A 19,420-nucleotide genomic window follows, 5' to 3' on the forward strand; every position below is an offset into this window, starting at 1 on the left:
AAATCCTTAAAAAAAAATCAATTTTTTAAAAAAGGTGGTGTAATACCTTTAAATGCTTCCTCTAATTTCATCTGTTGTAGGAGAAATTTTTTTGCAGAATTGTTATACCTTAATAAATGTTTCTATTTTCCATTATTAAGAATTATGAAGCAAAAATTGCTTATGTTGACTGAGGATTAAAAACCAATTTTTGTAAAAGCGTTTAAGGACTGTTGGGCAGAATATTCTTAAAAGTTCCCCTTCCCACATTGATTAATTCACTAGAGAAATTTATTCAGGATTATGTATCAAAAGGTAAGAATCTCTATGAAGATAACTTTTATGCCATCAGGAACAAAATCAGAAGCAACAGCAGGTACATGGGAAACACACGTTTTTCAATTTATACTTCCTTATGGCTCTCTTGGAAATCCTCTGGAACTGCTTAGAAGACTGAAGAAGAATTTCATTCCCTAGAAACTCACACTGTTGAAGCTCAGCGTGTGTTTGGGCCAGTAACTTCATGGAATTATCAGTCACTGTTTCTGTGAGGTCATCCACTTATGACATGCATATACAATGAAATGAAGCCATGTGTTGGAAAACCTTGTCAAAACCTAAGGGTTTTGCTAAGGGATACTTGTTTTCCTGAGAGATGAGTTCAGGAATTAGTGGACATTTTGCAAGTATCAAAGCATTGTTCTAATTCAAGTCATAGAAAATATCTTAAAAACTTACGTGTACCACCTAGTGGTAAAGACAATCTCATTCCTTCTCCAAAGCATCCTATGTCCATGCCTTTATTTTAATTGAATTCACTTAGTATTTATTAGGCACATAACATCATTCTAGGTGCCCTTAGCAGTCCCTTGGCCACTTTCAACATACCCCCCACTTACATTATTTCTTAATGGTAATCATTAATTTCATCCCCCACTCCTGCTCTCCAGCAGGGCTGTGCATTCAGTTAAACCTGACCTTCTGATGCTTCTGAAACACAAAAGTAAAAGCCTTTGTCCACTACTTGCATTTGAAGCTTTCCTGCTGTCAAATATGATTTTCGGAGGATGTTTTCCATGCTGTGTTTTTTCTTTTTAAGTGCTGGAAAGTGTGGTTTCTTTTTTGAGGAATATGGAACCTACCATAAAAATGCAAAAACATCAGATTAGGAAGTGCCAACATTATTTTTGTGATAGTGCTTAAATAAGAATTCTCACCCTTGGGCATAGTCTTATAAACTGAACATTTGCCACGTAACAATGTTGAGTGGGTGACCATATTCATATTATTCACATCCGTGTATCTCCTTTATGTGCAGAACTCTCTTTGAAGAGATCTATAGGGTGCAGAGAAATGAGATTGTCTGGTTCTGAAAGAATATACAGTGTCAGGAAAAAAGCAGGTCATTCACAGCAGAAGAAATTGCCTATGCAGCTGCTGAGCACAGTGACTATGGAGTTGCTATGGGCCAGTGCCCCAGAAAGCTCATTATCACTGGATCCAGTTGTTAATTTGGTCTTTTTTTTTTTCTGTAGGTTGCCTTATTTTCATGAAAGACATGTCTCCAAACATAAAAAGGAAGCTCTGCATTCTTTTCACTGCATGCCTGATATTTCCCTCTCGTCCCTGGTGTGCTGGTTACAAGTACCTGTTCTAATAGTATTGCTATTTGAAATCATTACTAGGTTATAGCTCCTGGCTAATAGGCCCTTTTTGGCCTTACTGGGTTTACTCTTCCCCTTCTGCTTAGTAAACAGCATTAGGATGATTGTGAGACGTACATAAAGTAGGATATGAGACCATATCTGGTTCCCAGCCTTTGCCTGGTGAGGGAGTTTACAAATGAGTCAGCTGAGCGACCCCTCTGTCCTGCAAGCTCTGTCCAGGACCCAACTTCCTTGTGTCATCAGGGGGTGCCAGTGAGTGTTGGGTTTGAGGGTCCTGGGGCTTTGGGGCCTCTGTGTCATTAGGGTTCTCCATCCTCTCCAGATAAGCATCTTGCAATGCAGGGTCTGCAGGAACAGGTCCACGGCCACTGTTTTCCCTGGCTGGAATGGGGTGCCCTTCACCTGGTTAAACGGCGCTCTGAAAAGATCTACAAAGTTGCCCTTGGATGCCTGGGGGTTGCAGGAGATGTTCTAGAGCCACTTGATGTTCTAAGCTCTGTGGATGGCCAGGATCACTTTGGGATGCAGGTGGGTGGGTGCCAGGTGGGTACAGGATAGCAACAAGCTGCTGGGAAGCCAGTGTGCTCACCAGGGCAGGGACAAGGTCCTCCACCCTCCAACAGTGGAACTCAGCGTTGCTCAACTCATTGTTGTGGGTGTTCACCTAGGCAACCATCACAGCCTCCTGGCACAGCTCAGTCCCCATGCTCTCTTCACCTTCCAGGCCAGGGCCAGGCCGATGGTGTCAGTGCCTCAGACACATCCAGCACTGTGTTCCTCGTGTCTAGCTGGGCCAGTTCTGGATGACTGTGTAGAGCACCTCAGCAGTAGGGCTGTTCACTTGGAAGGTGTGGGGGGAGATCTGGAAGATCAACCCCAGCAGATCTTTGTGGATATGCTGGTCTCCAGCCATGCCCTCCAGGGGCAGGCCCTTTTGGCTGGCAGTCTTTTACTGTCCTCCCTTCACAAAGTAGACAGGTAACTCCACTGGCCTTTCCTGGCTCCACTGTGAAGTGCTGCACCAAGGAGGCCCTTGGCCCTGCTAGTTCCTCGGGGCTCAGTTTCTGAGAGTGGAAGTCAATGGCCATGGCTTTGCCCCGGGCAGTTAGTGCACACAGTCAGCTGCTTCCAGTGGTGTGAGAATGTCTCTGGGTCATATGCCAAGTACCAAGTAGACCAGGTGAATTCCTGGAAGGCCTTTACTACCTACTTGGTGGCCTCACAGATGTGCATGGTGTCAAAGAGGGTCACCACAGCACATGTCTGTGTACTTTCCTAGCCACAGCTGACAGTGTTGTCCTCTCTGTCCTCCCCGATGCCCATCAGAAACTCAAACTTGTTATGACACTCAGTCTGCTGGGGTGACAGCCTGACACCCTCCAGTGGACAGCAAGCTTTGTTGCTTGTGCCTTAGCAGGGCAGCAGGGCATGGTTGGTACTCCCAATTTCCTTGGCAGGCTTCCACAACACCTGTTCACACACTAGCCATTTCCAATCAAGCTGCTTAGCATAGGATACAGTCCAAAGAGGGGTCACTACCTCTGTCATGCATCCTCACACTGCCTCTTCCTCATGCTGTCTCTTTCTGGCCATGGGTTCAGCCTTGGGCCTGACCAGGCACATGTTGAGAGGGTGGCCCTTCCGGAGGATACCGTGAAGCACACACAAGGCCTTGTCTCATTCAGTGGTGCTGTGGAATGTCACAAAGGCACAGAAGGTTGCTCAAAGAATTCAGTCTTATGCAGCTGTAGGCCAAAGTAGACCAGAAAGCACCAGACCACACTGAAGCTGAAGTGAGGCATATTCTGCAGCTCCAACTTGAAGCTCTCCAAAGTGAACAAATCCCTGATGCAGGCTTAAAGCCCAGGCTACGGGCCTGACTGCACAGCCACCCCAGACTCCTCTTTTTCCTCTTCCCTTTTATGGGGGCTGGGGCTGCAGAGATGCCCAGGGCACTACTGCCATCCTGGCTGAGGCCCTACATTGGCCCTAGGCATTCATTTTCAAGCTTGTCATTCGTCATCCGGTCAGTCAACTGCCTGGATTGAGGGCCTCATGAGGGCCACCTCTACTGCATCACCCTGGGCCTGATGCACCATTTGGCGATCTGGGGGTGGGACTTGAACCCTCTGTGCTCAGGTCCAGGTCCCAGGCATGGGGTGTACCACCCACTGGCCAGGGGCCCGCACCAGCTGCTTATCTGCCCACCCTTCTCCCATTGGCCAGTGCATGCAGATGCCGCAGCACCTGATGTAATGTTTTTTGATGAACAGAAATTCTTAGTTTTCATATAGCCAAGTGTATCTGTAACAGGGGATGAATACACTATACTTATATAAAGCTACCCATATTAATCTTAGTAAATATCAAACACAGCTTATTACTCCAGTTTTTCCCTCAAAACTAGAGCTGGAGTGTTCTGAGTTTCTTTCTAAGAACACTTTATAATTCAGCAGTGACAGTTCCTGTGTGAACCTAAGGAGCAGCCTGACCTCAAGGTCCTGGTTCAGGAATTCAACTGACAAAAACCCAGGTAGCCAACTCAGGGATGTTGACTATGGAAATTTATATCATGACCTGCATGTCCACAGCCCCTCCCCTTACTCCCACCGTCCTCTCTCACCAACCAGCACCTGTACATCCTCACTACTCCTGGGAAGTTTCCCCCTCCCAACTCCTCTTAGAACCGCTGGCTTGACCAGAGGTTGGAAAATGGGCTTTGGGACAAGGGTTACCCATCTTCTGGGATGCTGGCATCTGAAATAAACCACGTTGCTTTCTCACCAACACCTGTCTCATGTGTTAGACTTTCATTGAGGCAGGTAGCTAGTCCTGTGTTCGATTACATATCCATCTTTTCCTTTGTGGTGAGTGATGTGTTCTAAGAAGTCTTTCTCTATACTGAAATCATGAAGATATTCTTATTGTCCTTAAAAAGTTTTAAGGTTTTACCTGTTCCATAGAGATCTATAACCCAACAGAAACTAAGCTTGCATATGGTGTGAGCTAGGTATTAAATTTCATCTTTTCCTCCATCTCTACCTGTCTCAGCACCATTTATTCAAATGGTTACCCTTATTCCACTACTCTCCAGTGCCATGGTTTAACGTCTATCTCTTCTATTAAATTATAAATCCCATAAAATAGGACCATGTCCATAGGATCACCCTTGTAGCCCCAAACCTGGGAATTGCCAAGCACATAATAGGAATACAATAGTCCTATACATACAATATGAACCTTGCATGAAAGAGGCCAGATTCAAAACTAACATTGGTGCACTCTGACAGTGATGTTTTAGAGCAGTGCTTTTTAATCAAACTTTCTATGAAAATGAAAATGTTCTTTATCTGTGTTGCCACTAGCTACATATTTACTAAGTACATGAAATGTAGCTAGTGCAATAAAAAACTGAATATTTATCTTTTAAAAATTCTTTTTTAAAAGATTTCATTTACTTAGTTTTAAAAAGGGAAGGGAGGGAGAGAGTGAGAGGAGAGAAGCATCAATGTGTGGTTGCCTCTCAGGCACCCCCTACTGGGGACATAGCTCACAACCCAGGCATGTGCCCCAACTGGGAATCGAACCAGCGACCCCTTGGTTCACAAGCCTGTGCTCAGTCTGCTGAGCTACACCAGCCAGGCTGAATATTTAATTTAACTTTAATTAACAAATAGTCACCTGTAGCTATTGACTGCCATATTGGCTGGTACAATTAGTACTTAGCATAATAATTAAAGAGCAAGGGCTCTAGAGCCAGATCTTCCTGGGTTAGAAGCCTGACTCTGCCACTCATCTGGACAAATTACTTAACCTCTATGCCATCTCCAAACTAAGGATAACATTGCCATATCTTGTAGGACTGTTGTAAGAATTATCTGATAAGTTGTTATATTTTTTGTCTTCACCCAAGGATATGTTTTTATTGCTTTTAGAGAGATAGGAAGGAAGGGAGAGAGAGAGTAATATTGGTGTGAAAGAAACATCAATTGGTGTTCTCCCACATGCTTCCTGACCAGGCAAGAAACCTGCAACCTAGGTATATGCCCTGACCAGGAATTGAACCCGCAATGTTTTCGTGTATGGGACGATGCTCCAACCAATTGAGCCACCCATCCTGGGGCTGATACGTTGATATTTTTAAAGCAGTTAGAATAGGGCCTAGAATACAGTCAACTTTATGTACATGTTTGTTATATTTAAAATAATAATAGTTCAGTCTGAGCAATTAAGGCTCAAATTTACATACCTACAGATAAATATAGGCCCATGTTTGGACAGTCATAGATGATCTAGGGCTGCACTCTCTATACTACCTATACCTGTGGCCATTTATATTTTAATTTCAAGTAAAATGGCATAAAATTAAAAATTCAGTTCCTCAGTTGCACTGGCAACATTTCAGTCTGAAAAGCCAGACATGGCTAGCGCCTACTGCATTGGCCAAATGCACACTTGCATCCTCAAAGAAAGTTCTGCTGGGCATTGGTGGTCTAGTGAATGCTCTCCACACAGCATGCATGGTAGGCCAGAAGCTGGTATACTAACTTGGCATTTGAACAGTTAAAATAGTAATATACAGCACTAAACTCTATTGTTGCCCAGGCTGTAGTAGAAACTGAACAGTTTGAGCTCAGAAATGGAGGAATCAGACCTGATTAGCCTGTTTTCTGGACCTTACATTTCTGGAAAGGAGACATAAACAGGAGATTGAATGGCTTTCTTATGAGGGACACGTGGTGGGAAAGAACCTGGCATTTACAACATCCTAAACATTAACTATATGTGAGTCTTCAGAAGCCAGTTTGTTTCGGCGTTTTACAATACCTTCTGCAGTCCTGAAGGAAGGGATGTCACAGAAAACCGTTTGGTGGTTCTCCTGGCCCGGAGGAGTGTATTTCCTTGGGTTATCTCCTCTGTCTCTGCTTCTACAACATCAAGTTGTATACTCACTTAGAGTGAAGAGGGGAAGAAAAGAACCTGTAATAATCACAGTGATAAACATATTCTTCCTATTAGAAAGTATTCCAAAAAAGACAGCATCATATGCTGCCTCAGTAGTTTTTTCCTTAGGATTAAAAATTACACATGGATTTGCTTTTCTGTATTGTATACTTTCTCTTGCCACATCTGCATTTTCTTGGGGTTGTGATACCAGTTAACAAGGTGGTTGCTCACCTCTCTGCCTTGGAGACTTCAGTTTGCCCTCTGTTGCTTTTCCCTTTAACTGTTGTGAAATTAGAAAAAGTAACCTTTAATATATAAGATATCCCAGGAATATTTGTTGTTGGTTGAAGTAAATTTTAAATTTACCCATCAGCAATGTGGCTCAAGGCTCAGGCATTGACATACCATCCTAACAGTTTTTCCCATAATCCAGGAGCCATGTGAACTATTTAATATTTTTATATCAATTCAATTCTTAATGCAATAAATCTATTTCTAAAGAAAACTTTAAAATGCTACAACAAATCAAAAACCAGTATCATAAATAGGCATTAAAATTAATATGGTAAAAACAAAACCATGTTACTGGCTGCAGAAGGCACTAAACTTGAAGTTACTCTTTATGTAAAAAAAGGAGGAAAAGGTGGGAAATGAGACATTTTCCTTGATGTAGTTAAAGAGATTGATGGGGGCAGTGGGAAAATGTATTTGCAGTTTGCTCTGTGTTTCAGTGATTTGCTGTGCACAGCACCTCAAGTCATCTTGTCCTGCTTGAGGTCTGTAGATAAGGACACTCTCTGGGAGCCACAGCATCTAATCTTGGTGAATGGGGGCTCCACTTTCGAAGCAGGCGCTCAGCCCAGAGACTCTTCTCTCTCCCCCATCCTCCACTGTCTACCTCCTCTATCCCCACTGCTGTGACCAGCCCATGCTATTGTCATCCATTGCCTGAGTGAATATAAGAGTCTGTTTATTGTTCTTCCTGCATTTGCTCCTGCCTTCCTCCAAACCAGCTCCACCCTGCAGACTGAGCTATCTTTTAAAGGCAGAAATCAGATTATATAAATCCCCAGCTTGCAAGTATTTGATGGTTTCTTATCATCCTTAGGAAAAGTAAAAATTTCTTATAACACCTTTGCCTCCTCAATCCTGGCTGGATTACTTTCATTTTTTCATTATGTCTGGTGCTCTCTTGATATTGGGACTGAACATGCTCTCCTTTTCCCTAGGACACAGTTCTCCTCATTCTTTCCTAATTTGATTCAAGGTGTCCTTCAGAACTCCACGGAATTGCCCTTTCCTTGGGGAGGCCTTTCTGGAGCCTCCTCCCTTAAAGTAGCATGCATGACGTGTTTTCATAGCACCCTGTGTTCTACTTTGCATCAGATGTAACTGTCTATCTCATGTTAGAATGTCCCTGTGTGCTGTCACTCCATGGCAGCAGGGATCATGTCTGTTCTATCTGCTACCTTACCCCTAAAGTGTGACTGACGTGTAATATGTATTTAGCAAATATTGGTTGAAAACTGTTATGGGGGTCAGCAGAGAAGAGCAACAATGTTTGGGCTGTAGCTGAGACAGGGATATAATATTTTAGCTGCAGTGTGAAGGATGAGCAGGTTTTCTGGAGTAATCTTAGTACAGAGATTTGTTACTACAACTAAGACAAAAATAAGCCAATGCACACAAATGAGGAAAAGGAATAAGGTCTTCTGTGCCCTGCTGGACTCTCCAAACCCTGCTCCATCAATATAGAAGCATGTCCTCTGTTACTTTCTACAGAAAAAGGCAGGTCACTCCATACCAGGTAATTGATAGATGCTTGGATGTTTGCATAGTGACTGCTTTTTCCAGAAGAGTTTGTTTGAAAAGTCAATCAGCCAACTTGAAGCAATCAGTTTCTCATTTTATTTTTTCTGGAAAAAGTAGCCACAAGGTTTTCAGCTTCATCACTGTGAAATGTGAAAATATGTGTGGCTTCCCTGCAAATGCAGGAGGGCTGTATATGTTCCCTGATACTGTGTTATAAAGGATACTGAGAAGCTACAGGTCAGTGAAGCTATCCTATATGATGTTGTAATGGTGGACAGATGACACGACTTGATGAGTTTTTCAAACCCATAGAACTGTGCAGGGCATAGAGTGAACCCTAATATAAACTATGGACTTTAGTTCATAATAATAATATGTGAGTAAGGGCTCATCAACTGTGAGGGTGGGGTAAGGAAAGGGGCCATATTAGAACTAACTCTAGGTATTTTCTGCTCAATTTTTCCAGTAAATCTAAAAACTGCTCTAAAAAATAAGATCTGTTAATTTTTAAAAGCTACAGAGGAGAATGCAAATATTAGTAGTATTGTTACCTACCACTCATAGGACCCCGTAAATCAGCATTACTACCTTGCAAAAAAGACAATGTCTTTCTTCAGATGTTGATTCTTCCATAAAGTACATGAGAAATTGATACAATAGAATAAAATATCCTTTATGACTTACAATCAAAATTTTATTCATAGAATTCTCTCCACACCCTCTACTGTTATAATTAGCCATCCCACTTTAGATTGATTCCCTAATATATGTGTATGTATACACACCTACACACGTACCTATGTCTATGTGTGTATATGCAGGGTCTGGCAGAAGTAACGCCTGCTTGAGTGTGGGTGGTAGGGTAATAATATGGGTATAATAATTTATAGTTTTAATTTGAACATTTTACCTAAAATGCCATATGTTATGCTTGAGTGTGATAGTTATGTTACAAAATTACATGCTTATTATTTTGTAATAAAAGATTTTATAATAAAAAAGGGGAGTTATTTGTGCCAGACTCTGTATATTTAAATAAAAAGGGGCTTTAAACTGATTAAGCCAGTGATCAGTTGGACTGGGAGGTACCTCAAAGGCAATCTAATTCAGAACTTTTTAAAATGTGTATACATTCAAGTTACCTGGGGATCTTTCTAACATGCAGATACTGACTTGGTAGACCTGGGTGGAGCTTGGGAGCCTGCATTTCAGACAAGCTCATCATTGGGTAGCAAGAAAATCCATCCTAATTTCATTGTTCCTATTGGCCTCAACCCTTAACCACACATTGCCTGTGATTACCATTCTGTGAGAGCTTTCTCATTCTTGGTGTGGAGAACAATCTTGGCGATGGAAGGTCCTTGACAACTCTAAGAAGAGGGCTCTGCATGGTACCCTCTCCACTGACACTTGCGGGCTTGCATCTGTACTTGTATGACAACATCCTGCCCATAAATATTTTTACTTTCCCCAAGATGGCGGTGTAGGTAGACACACTGCACCTCCTAGCACAACCAGAATTGAGAGAGAATTGAACGGCAAGGGGGTCCGACAACAAGGAAGTAAAAAATAAACATTCATCCAGACGGGTAGGAGGGGCAGAGACGGGCACCGGGGTGGAGAGGACTTGCTTGGCTGTGGCGGGACCGAGACTGGCAGAGTGTGGGACAAACGGCCCAGGCACTCCTAGCACTAGCAGACCCTGCGGCCCCACATTCGTGCAGATAAACCGAGAGGGCCAGACTCAGAGTAGCGGAGAACAGGGCAGGCAGAGCAGTGGGTAGCACCCTGCGGCCCCACATTCATACACAGATAAACCGGACGAACGGCGGGGAGCAAAGCAGACCACTGTGCAACCCAGGGCTCCAGCGCAGGGAAATAAAGCCTCAAACCTCTGATTGAAAACACCCATGGGGGTTGGGGCGGCAGCAGGAGAGACTCCCAGCCTCACGGGACAGGTCGTTGGAGAGACCCACAGGGGCCTAGGGCGTGCACAAGCACACCCACTCGGGAACCAGAACCAGAGGGGCCCAGTTTGATTGTGGGTAGCAGAGTTAAAGACTGGGACCTGGTGGAGAGGGGAGCGGGTGCCATTGCTCCCTCCCAGCCCCTCCCCCAGATACAGCATCACAGTGCAGCCACCAGCGTTACCCCGCCCCCAGGGAACACCTAAGGCTCCGCCCCTTAAAGTAACAGATGCGCCAAGACAAAAAAAAAAAAAAAAAAAATGGCCCAAATGACAGGACACTTCAAAGCTCCAGAAAAAATACAACTAAGTGAGGAAGAGATAGCCAACCTATCAGATGCACAGTTCAAAACACTGATTATCAAGATGCTCACAGAATTGGTTGAATCTGTTCGAAAACTAGATGAACAAATGAAGCCTATGCTAAGAGAAACAAAGGAAGATGTACAGGGAACCAATAGTGATGGGAAGGAAACTGGGACTCAAATCAACGGTGTGGACCAGAAGTAAGAAAGAAACATCCAACCAGAAAAGAATGAAGAAACAAGAACTCGGAAAAATGAGGAGAGGCTTAGGAACCTCCAGGACATCTTGAAACGTTCCAACATCCGAATTATAGGGATGCCAGAAGGAGAAGAGGAAGAACAAAAAATGGAAAACTTATTTGAACAAACAATGAAGGAGAAATTCCCTAATCTGGCAAAGGAAATAGACTTCCGGGAAGTCCAGGAAGCTCAGAGAGTCCCAAAGAAGCTGGACCCAAGGAGGAACACACCAAGGCACATCATACTTACATTACCCAATATTAAACGCAAGGACCTACATCCAAGATTACTGTATCCAGCAAAGCTATCATTTAGAATGGAAGGGAAGATAAAGTGCTTCTCAGATAAGGTCAAGTTAAAGAAGCTCATCATCACCAAGCCCTTATTATATGAAATGTTAAAGGGAGTTACCTAAGAAAAAGAAGATAAAAAATATGAACAGTAAGAATGACAGCAAACTCACAGTTATTAACGACCACACCTAAAACAAAAACAAGAGTAAACTAGGCACACAACTAGAACAGGAACAGAACCATAGAGATGGAGATCACATGGAGGGTTGTCAATAGGGAAGTGGGAGGGGGAGAGGGGGGGAAAGGTACAGAGAACAAGTAGCATAGATAATAAGTGGAAAATAGACAGGGGGAGTGTAAGAATAGTGTAGGAAAAGTAGAAGCCAAAGAACTTATAAGTATGACCCATGGACATGAACTGTAGGGGGGGAATGTGGAAGGGAGGGGGTGGGTAGGATGGAGTGGAGTGGGGGGGAATAGCATAATCAATAAATATATTTTAAAAAAATTTTACTTTCTTCATCACATTTTTCTTCTGACTTTGCTGGCTTTCATGAAATTCCATGTCACTACTACTAGATGATTCCTTTTTGGGGACCAATATATTTTGTATTACTAAGTTGGTAGACACAGCTCTGTGCCATCTAAACAAAATGAAAGTAATTTGTATTAAGGAAATTAAAAACAAACAGTCGAAATCATTTAAATCCAAGTTGTAATGTGAACAAACTGGACAATCCAGAGAAGCAAGTCACAGAAAAATAAAGCCAAAGTAATTACTTGGTGTCTTGTCACCAAACTGTAGTAAGTGCTTTCTGGCCACTCTCTCCTCTCATAGAAGGAAGGTTATATTATTATCTTAATTTTACTAATGAGTAAACTGAGACATAGAGAGGTTAAATTAATTGACCAAGCACAAATGTGGATTTTAGTCCTGGTTTGTGACTGCTAGAATATATTACCTTACATTGACAAATTGGCAATCTTATTTCAATGATGGTTTGAGATGGTTTGAGGTGGCTTCTTCACCTGGATTTGGTGATTCTAAGGCTGTGGTGGTGAGAGATGAAAGAGTCTGCTGGGGTAGTCAATAAAGAATATAGTTTCCAAGATCTCATTTACAAAGAACATTCATTTGGAATAATTCTAAACACATAGTTCCAAAATTCTAAACAGTCATATACCATCTTCATCACTTCGACATATTTTAGTAATAAAAATAAATAAAATTTCTGAATAGCTTTCTAAGTGCTAAACACTCTGTTTTTTTTCATGTGTATCACATAATTTAACCCTCATATGGTCATCTACCTTTTGCAAATGAGGAAATTAAAACTTGGAAAGATTAAATAACGTATGCCCAACCAATCTAATCCCAAGGCCTGTGTTGTTATCCTCTGTGCTAGAGTGAAAATTACCCATCCCATGATACTAGGATTTACCTAATATTCTTCCTCAATTAACAGATTTTTGTTAATCTCATCAAAAGCAATAAAACCCATAAAATCCCAGGGATTTAAAAAAAATTATAGTTTTAATTTTCCTTGTAGCTTCATATGCAGTTGTAAGAAAGAATATGTAAAGTTCTTTATATATTTTAGAGATTAAACCCTTGTCTGATGTATCATTGGCAAACGTGTTCTCCCACACGGTTGGTTCCCTTTTCATTCTTTTTTATTAAATATATTTATTGATTATGCTATTACAGTTGTCCCATTTCCCCTCCCCTCACTCCATTCCATCCTGCCCACCCCCTCCCTCCCACATTCCCCCCCTATAGTTCATGTCCATGGGTCATACTTATGAGTTCTTTGGCTTCCTACACTTCCTACATTTCCTACACTATTCTTACCCTCCCCCGGTCTATTTTCCACCTATCATCTATGCTACTTATTCTCTGTACCTTTCCCCACTTCTCCCCCTCCCAATCCCCTATTGCCAACCCTCCATGTGATCTCCATCTCTATGGTTCTGTTCCTATTCTAGTTGTTTGCCTAGTTTGCTCTTGTTTTTGTTTTAGGTGTGGTCGTTAATAACTGTGAGTTTGCTGTCATTCTTACTGTTCATATTTTTTATCTTCTTTTTCTTAGGTAACTCCCTTTAACATTTCTTATAATAAGGGCTTGGTGATGATGAACTTTAACTTGACCTTATCTGAGAAGCACTTTATCTTCCCTTCCATTCTAAATGATAGCTTTATTGGATAGAGTAATCTTGCATGTAGGTCCCTGACTTTCATGACTTCAAATACTTCTTTCCAGTCCCTTCTTGCCTGTAAGGTCTCTTTGGAGAAATCAGCTGACAGTCTTATGGGAAGACCTTTGTAGGTAACTGTCTCCTTTTCTCTTGCTGCTTCTAAGATTCTCTTCTTCTGTTTCATCTTGGGTAATGTAATGATGATGTGCCTTGGTGTGTTCCTCCTTGGGTCCAGCTTCTTTGGGACTCTCTGAGCTTCCTGGACTTCCTGGAAGTCTATTTCCTTTGCCAGACTGGGGAGGTTCTCCTTCATTATTTGTTCAAATAAGTTTTCAATTTTTGTTCTTCCTCTTCTCCTTCTGGCACCCCTATAATTCGGATGTTGGAACGTTTCAAGATGTCCTAGAGGTTCCTAAGCCTCTCCTCATTTTTCCGAGTTCTTGTTTCTTCATTCTTTTCTGGTTGGATGTTTCTTTCTTACTTCTGGTCCACACCGTTGATTTGAGTCCCAGTTTCCTTCCCATCACTATTGGTTCCCTGTACATCTTCCTTTGTTTCTCTTAGCATAGGCTTCATTTGTTCATCTGGTTTTCGAACAGATTCAACCAATTCTGTGAGCATCTTGATAATCAGTGTTTTGAACTGTGCATCTGATAGGTTGGCTGTCTCTTCCTCACTTAGTTGTATTTTTTCTGGAGCTTTGAAGTGTCCTGTCATTTGGGCCATTTTTTTTTTTTTTTTGTCTTGGCGCATCTGTTACTTTAAGGGGCGGAGCCTTAGGTGTTCCCTGGGGGCGGGGTAACGCTGGTGGCTGCACTGTGATGCTGTATCTGGGGGAGGGGCTGGGAGGGGGCAATGGCACCTGCTCCCCTCTCCACCAGGTCCCAGTCTTTAACTCTGCTACCCACAATCAAACTGGGCCCCTCTGGTGCTGGTTCCCGAGTGGGTGTGCTTGTGCACGCCCTAGGCCCCTGTGGGTCTCTCCAACGACCTGTCCCGTGAGGCTGGGAGTCTCTCCTGCTGCCGCCCCAACCCCCATGGGCGTTTTCAATCAGAGGTTTGAGGCTTTATTTCCCTGCGCTGGAGCCCTGGTTTGCACAGTGGTCTGCTTTGCTCCCCGCCGTTCGTCCGGTTTATCTGTGTGTGAGTGTGGGGCTGTGCGGTCTGCTAGTGGCCAGACTGCCTGCCCCGTTCGTCCCACACTCCGCCAGTCTGGGTCCCGCCACGGCCACAGTGAGTCCTCTCCGCCCCTGCTGCCCCTCTCTGCCCCTCCTATCGGTCTTGATGAATGTTTATTTTTTATTTCCTTGGTGTCAGATTTCCTTGCCATTCGAGTTTCTGTCAGTTCTGGTTGTGGGAGGAGGCGCAGTGTGTCTACCTACGCCGCCATCTTGGTTCTCTAGCTCCCTTTTCATTCTGACAATGTTTTCTTTAGGTGTGTAGAAGCTCTTTAGTTTTATGTAGTCCTATTTGTTTATTTTTTTTCCTTTATTTCCCTTGCGCTAGGAGATATATTGGCAAAAAATATTGCTACATGGGGTATCAGAAGTTTTCCTGCCTATTTTTTCCTCTCAGACTTATAGTATCATAATTTACATTCAAGTCTTTTATCCATTTTGAGTTTATTCTAGTATGTGGTGTAAGTTGGTCTAATTTCATTTTTTTGCATGTACAAGTCCACTTCTCCCAATACCGCTTACCGAAGAGACTGTCTTTTTTTTAAAAAAAAGATTTTATTTATTTATTTTTAGAGAGAGTGGAAGGAAGAAAGAGAAGTAGGGAAAAATCAATGTGTGAGAGAAACACTGATGGATTCCCTCTCAGCCTGTAACCTAGGCATGTGCCCCAACTGGGAATCAAACTGGCAACCCTTTGTTTCACTCAATCCACTGAGCTTCACCAGCCAGGGTGAAAAGATTGTCTTTACTCCATTGTATGCTCATCCCCCTCTGTAAAATATTAATTGACTACAGACACATTGGTTTATTTCTGGTTTCTCTATTCTGTTCCATTTATCTCTGTGTCTGTTCTTATGCCAATACCAGACTGTTTGTATTACAGTGGCCTGGTAGTATAGTTTGATATTGGGTATTGTGATCCTTCCTACTTTGTTCTTTCTCAAGGTTGCTGAGGCTAGTCAGGATCTTTGTTGGTTCTATATAAATTTCTGAAATATTTGTTCTAGATGTCAAATATGCCATTGGTGTTTTAATAGGAATTGTGTTGAATCTATAGATTGCTCAACACCAGGAAGACAAACAAGCCAATTAAAAAAATGGGCCAAGGACCTGAATAGACACTTCTCCAAGGAAGACATACAGAGGGCCAATAGACATATGAAAAGATGCTTAACATTGCTGGCCATCAGAGAGATGCAAATTAAAAGCACCTGTGAGATATCACCTCACACAGGTCAGAATGGCCATCATAAACAAATCAACAAACAACAAGCTGGCAAGGATGTGGAGAAAAGGAAACCCTAGGGCACTGTTGGTGGGAATGCAGACTGGTGCAGCCACTGTGGAAAACAGTATGGAGTTTCCTCAAAAAACTAAAACTGCCTTTTGACCCAGTGATTCTGATGCTGGGAATGTATCCTAAGAGTCTGGAATCACCAATTCAAAAGAACCTATGCACCCCTATGTTCATAGCAGTGCTATTTTCAATAGCCAAGTGCTAGAAATAGCCTAAGTGCCCATCAATAACTGAATGGATCAAAAAAACGGTGGTACATTAACACAATGGAATACTATGCAGCAGAAAGAAAGAAGCTCCTACCTTTTGCAACAGCATGGATGGAAGTGGAGAGTATTATGCTAAGTAAAATAAGCCAGTCAGTGAAGGACAAATACCATGTGATCTCACCTACAAGAGTAATCTAATGAACATAATAAACCAACAAACAAAATAAAACCACAGGCATGGAAACATGGAACAGTCTGAATATGCCCTGAGGGGAGGATGAAGGGGCATAATGATGAAAAGAAGGGGAAGGGACTAGACAAAAAACATATACGAATGACCCACGGACATGGGAAACAGTGTGGGAATTGACTGGGAGCAGGGGTGAGGGGTGGGTGGGATGGCAGAGGAGGGCAAGGGAGGAAAAATTGGGACAACTGTAATAGAACAACAGTAAAAAATGATTAAAACAACAAAAAATATGTTAAGCCTATTTTTTTAAAAGAAATTCTCTGTGTACTCTTTATCCAGTTTCCCCCAATGGTAGCCTCTTGCAAAATGACACATTATCATGACCAGGGTATTGACACTGATACTATGAAGATACAGAACATGTTTATCACAACCAGAATCCTTTGTGTTTTATAGCCACACCCACTTCCCCCTCACCTAACATTTTCTTTAACATGTGGCAACCACTAAGTTGTCCTCCATGTGTAAAATTTACATCTTTTAGGTAATGTTATATAAATAGAATCATATGGTATATAACCTTTTGGGATTTACTTTTTTCACTCAGCATATTACTCTGGAGATTCACCCGCATTGGTGCATGTCAATAATTTGTTCCTTCATTGCTGAGTAACATTTCATGATGTGAGTGTACCACATTTTGTCTAACATTCACTCATTGGAAGATATTTGGGTTGTTTTCCATTCAGTGCTATTATAGATAAAGCTATAACCATTGTGTGTAGGTTTTTGTGTGAATATAAATCTTCATTTCTTTGGGTGAAATCACAGCTTTTATATTATGTTATATCAAACAGGTACCTGTTTTTACCTGTAAAAATGGCACAAATAACACTGCTTTTTTATTACAAAATCTTTTATTACAAAATTATAAGCATGTAATTCTATAACATAATATCATACTCAGCACATCATATGACATTTTAGGTGAAATGTTCAAATTAACAACATAAATTATTACACCCATATAATTACCCTATCAACCGTACTCAAGCAGAATTAAAACTATAAATTATTACTCCCATATTATTACCCTACCAACTGCACTCATGCAGGCCTTACTTCTGCTGGACCCTGGATATATTTCTAATGTGGATGTAAATAAATTAACTATTAAAAATGTTCTTTGTATACTATGTAAATATCTCATATACCACCAGTAGCACATATACCATACTCCAGGAAATCACTGTTCAAAATGGGACTTAAGTTATCCAGTTTCTCTGTCATTATACATGGGAAGTATGTCAGTAAGACCCCCGGTGCTAGAGTTAAATGATCTCGGTTCAACCCAACAACACACTCCCTAGCTTTGTGATCTTGGATATGTTCTTTAACTCTGTAAGCTTCAGTTTTATCATATGAAAATAGGCATATTATTCTCAGAAATGTGTGAATAAAAGAAAATAACTTATGTTCTTGGAACCTAACAAAACATTCAATCAATGATAGCTTTTAGTACCATGTGGATCAGATCTGTATGGGAAAAATGTAAAAGATGGGGAGCAGGAGGCAGAGGTCAGAAGAAGGGAGACTTCCTGGGTTAGCAGAGTTCTACCAATTAACATATCACAGCTTCCAGGAGGCGCAAGTCACATTTAGTCCTTATAGTTGTGTATAGTTACTCTAACAACTTTCCAGCAGATGGCAGTACAGTGTCCTGAGGAAGGAGTGTCTTGTTCTAAGTCGCCCAAAAGTTATTTATGGTCTAAGATTAATCTCACAAGGAGATTAATAAAGCCATCTTTTTCTACTACTGTCAATACACAGAAGCACACATATAAAACAATGAACATACATTTTAGGAGGTTCGGGAACCCTGAAGGTCATCTGTGCAACCCCTCATGTAAAAAGCCCAGTTCTAAGTCTCTGAATCTCTAGGATGTGTCTCCCACTCCCTTTGCCCCCACCCCATTCCTAATCTATTTATAACAATTAACAAAAGTGATTTTGCTTCAGGGACTAGGAATACAACTGCTGCTATTTCTGTTATGCAAAGAATACTACCCTTCTTAAGTTTTTATATTTCTTCATTAGTAGTGAATTTATTTGGTTGTATTGCTTCAACCCCTGTTTCTTCATATAAGTGAACATCTCTGCAAATTTCATTTTGTCCATGAGAGTTCAAAAGTTTAGTCATTGATGCTTCTGGCATCATAAAAACAATTCATTTCTATGTGTCTGAGCTATTGCTAATGACCCTAGTAAGAAAGTAGTCAAAGAAATTGGAAAATAATCTAACTGACTTTCCACATTAAAATGTATTATGTTTGGAATATTTCATGCTTGTGTTCATAATGTTGCCATTATCAAGAAATATCAGGTGTAAGCCAGTTTTCAGGTTACATTAAAGAGTATACACACAGGTGAAATACAGTTAGTACATATTTTAGCAGCCAAAATTGCTGGGAAAAGGAACAAAAGCATTGACCATAGACTCATCTTGAAAGCACTACTGAATTTTCAAAATAATTTGGGTGATGTTTAAAACTCTGAGACTGAAATTAGTATCAGTGCTTACTTTGGGGTCATATGCCACATTAAAACTCAAATTCAGGGGAAAGAAAGGGTTTTCCTCATTATAATAAAGACTTTTCTGATCACAAAATGAAGCTTCTTAATCTAATGCATAAATGCAGTGCCCTCTTCTTCCACTGTACAGAACCCTTATTTCCAAATGCAATGCTTAAAAAGAGATGCTACTTTTTCTAATGTCACAGTGAATACTGTTTAATGCAAAATCCAAAGAAACTCACTCAGTGGAAAAGAAAGCAATCCTCAATTTCGTACCTGTCCATCCCCTTCCTTTTGAATGAGCCTTTTTTTCTTCTGGGCCGCTGCCCAACTCTTTGGTACTGGCTAACTCTTCCATGACCAAAATTAAAGGGCTCTGGTTGATGGAGCTGAGGGCTGTCCATTGCTCTCAACATCACCTGTAGTAGCTGTTTGGGGTATCTTGAGTTCTAGAGCTGACAAACTTCAAAATAAAGTTACCTGGTGACTGAGGCACTTTTAACTTCTGGACTATTTGGGATAAAATATGTAGGAGATTTTTGAAATTTCTTTTTTATTCCTTTCCAG

At 41.5% G+C, this 19,420-nt stretch overlaps 1 protein-coding gene and 1 pseudogene across 1 annotated transcript; both read right to left on the minus strand.

Moving 5' to 3' along the window:
• Positions 1 to 279: 279 nt before the first annotated feature.
• Positions 280 to 19,257, minus strand: C8H3orf49 (chromosome 8 C3orf49 homolog). Its single transcript, XM_045192411.1, has 7 exons — positions 19,130 to 19,257; positions 11,724 to 11,853; position 10,193; positions 9,708 to 9,869; positions 6,474 to 6,598; positions 979 to 1,117; positions 280 to 539 (listed from the first exon to the last, which is right to left on the minus strand). The coding sequence occupies exons 1-7, from the start codon at positions 19,255 to 19,257 to the stop codon at positions 340 to 342; spliced, it is 885 nt and encodes a 294-aa protein (XP_045048346.1). The 3' UTR covers positions 280 to 339.
• LOC112301049 (tRNA (uracil-5-)-methyltransferase homolog A pseudogene) lies at positions 1,816 to 3,630 on the minus strand (annotated as a pseudogene).
• Positions 19,258 to 19,420: the final 163 nt, after the last annotated feature.

The sequence above is a fragment of the Desmodus rotundus genome, chromosome 8 (assembly GCF_022682495.2).
Source record: "Desmodus rotundus isolate HL8 chromosome 8, HLdesRot8A.1, whole genome shotgun sequence".
NCBI lineage: Eukaryota > Metazoa > Chordata > Mammalia > Chiroptera > Phyllostomidae > Desmodus > Desmodus rotundus.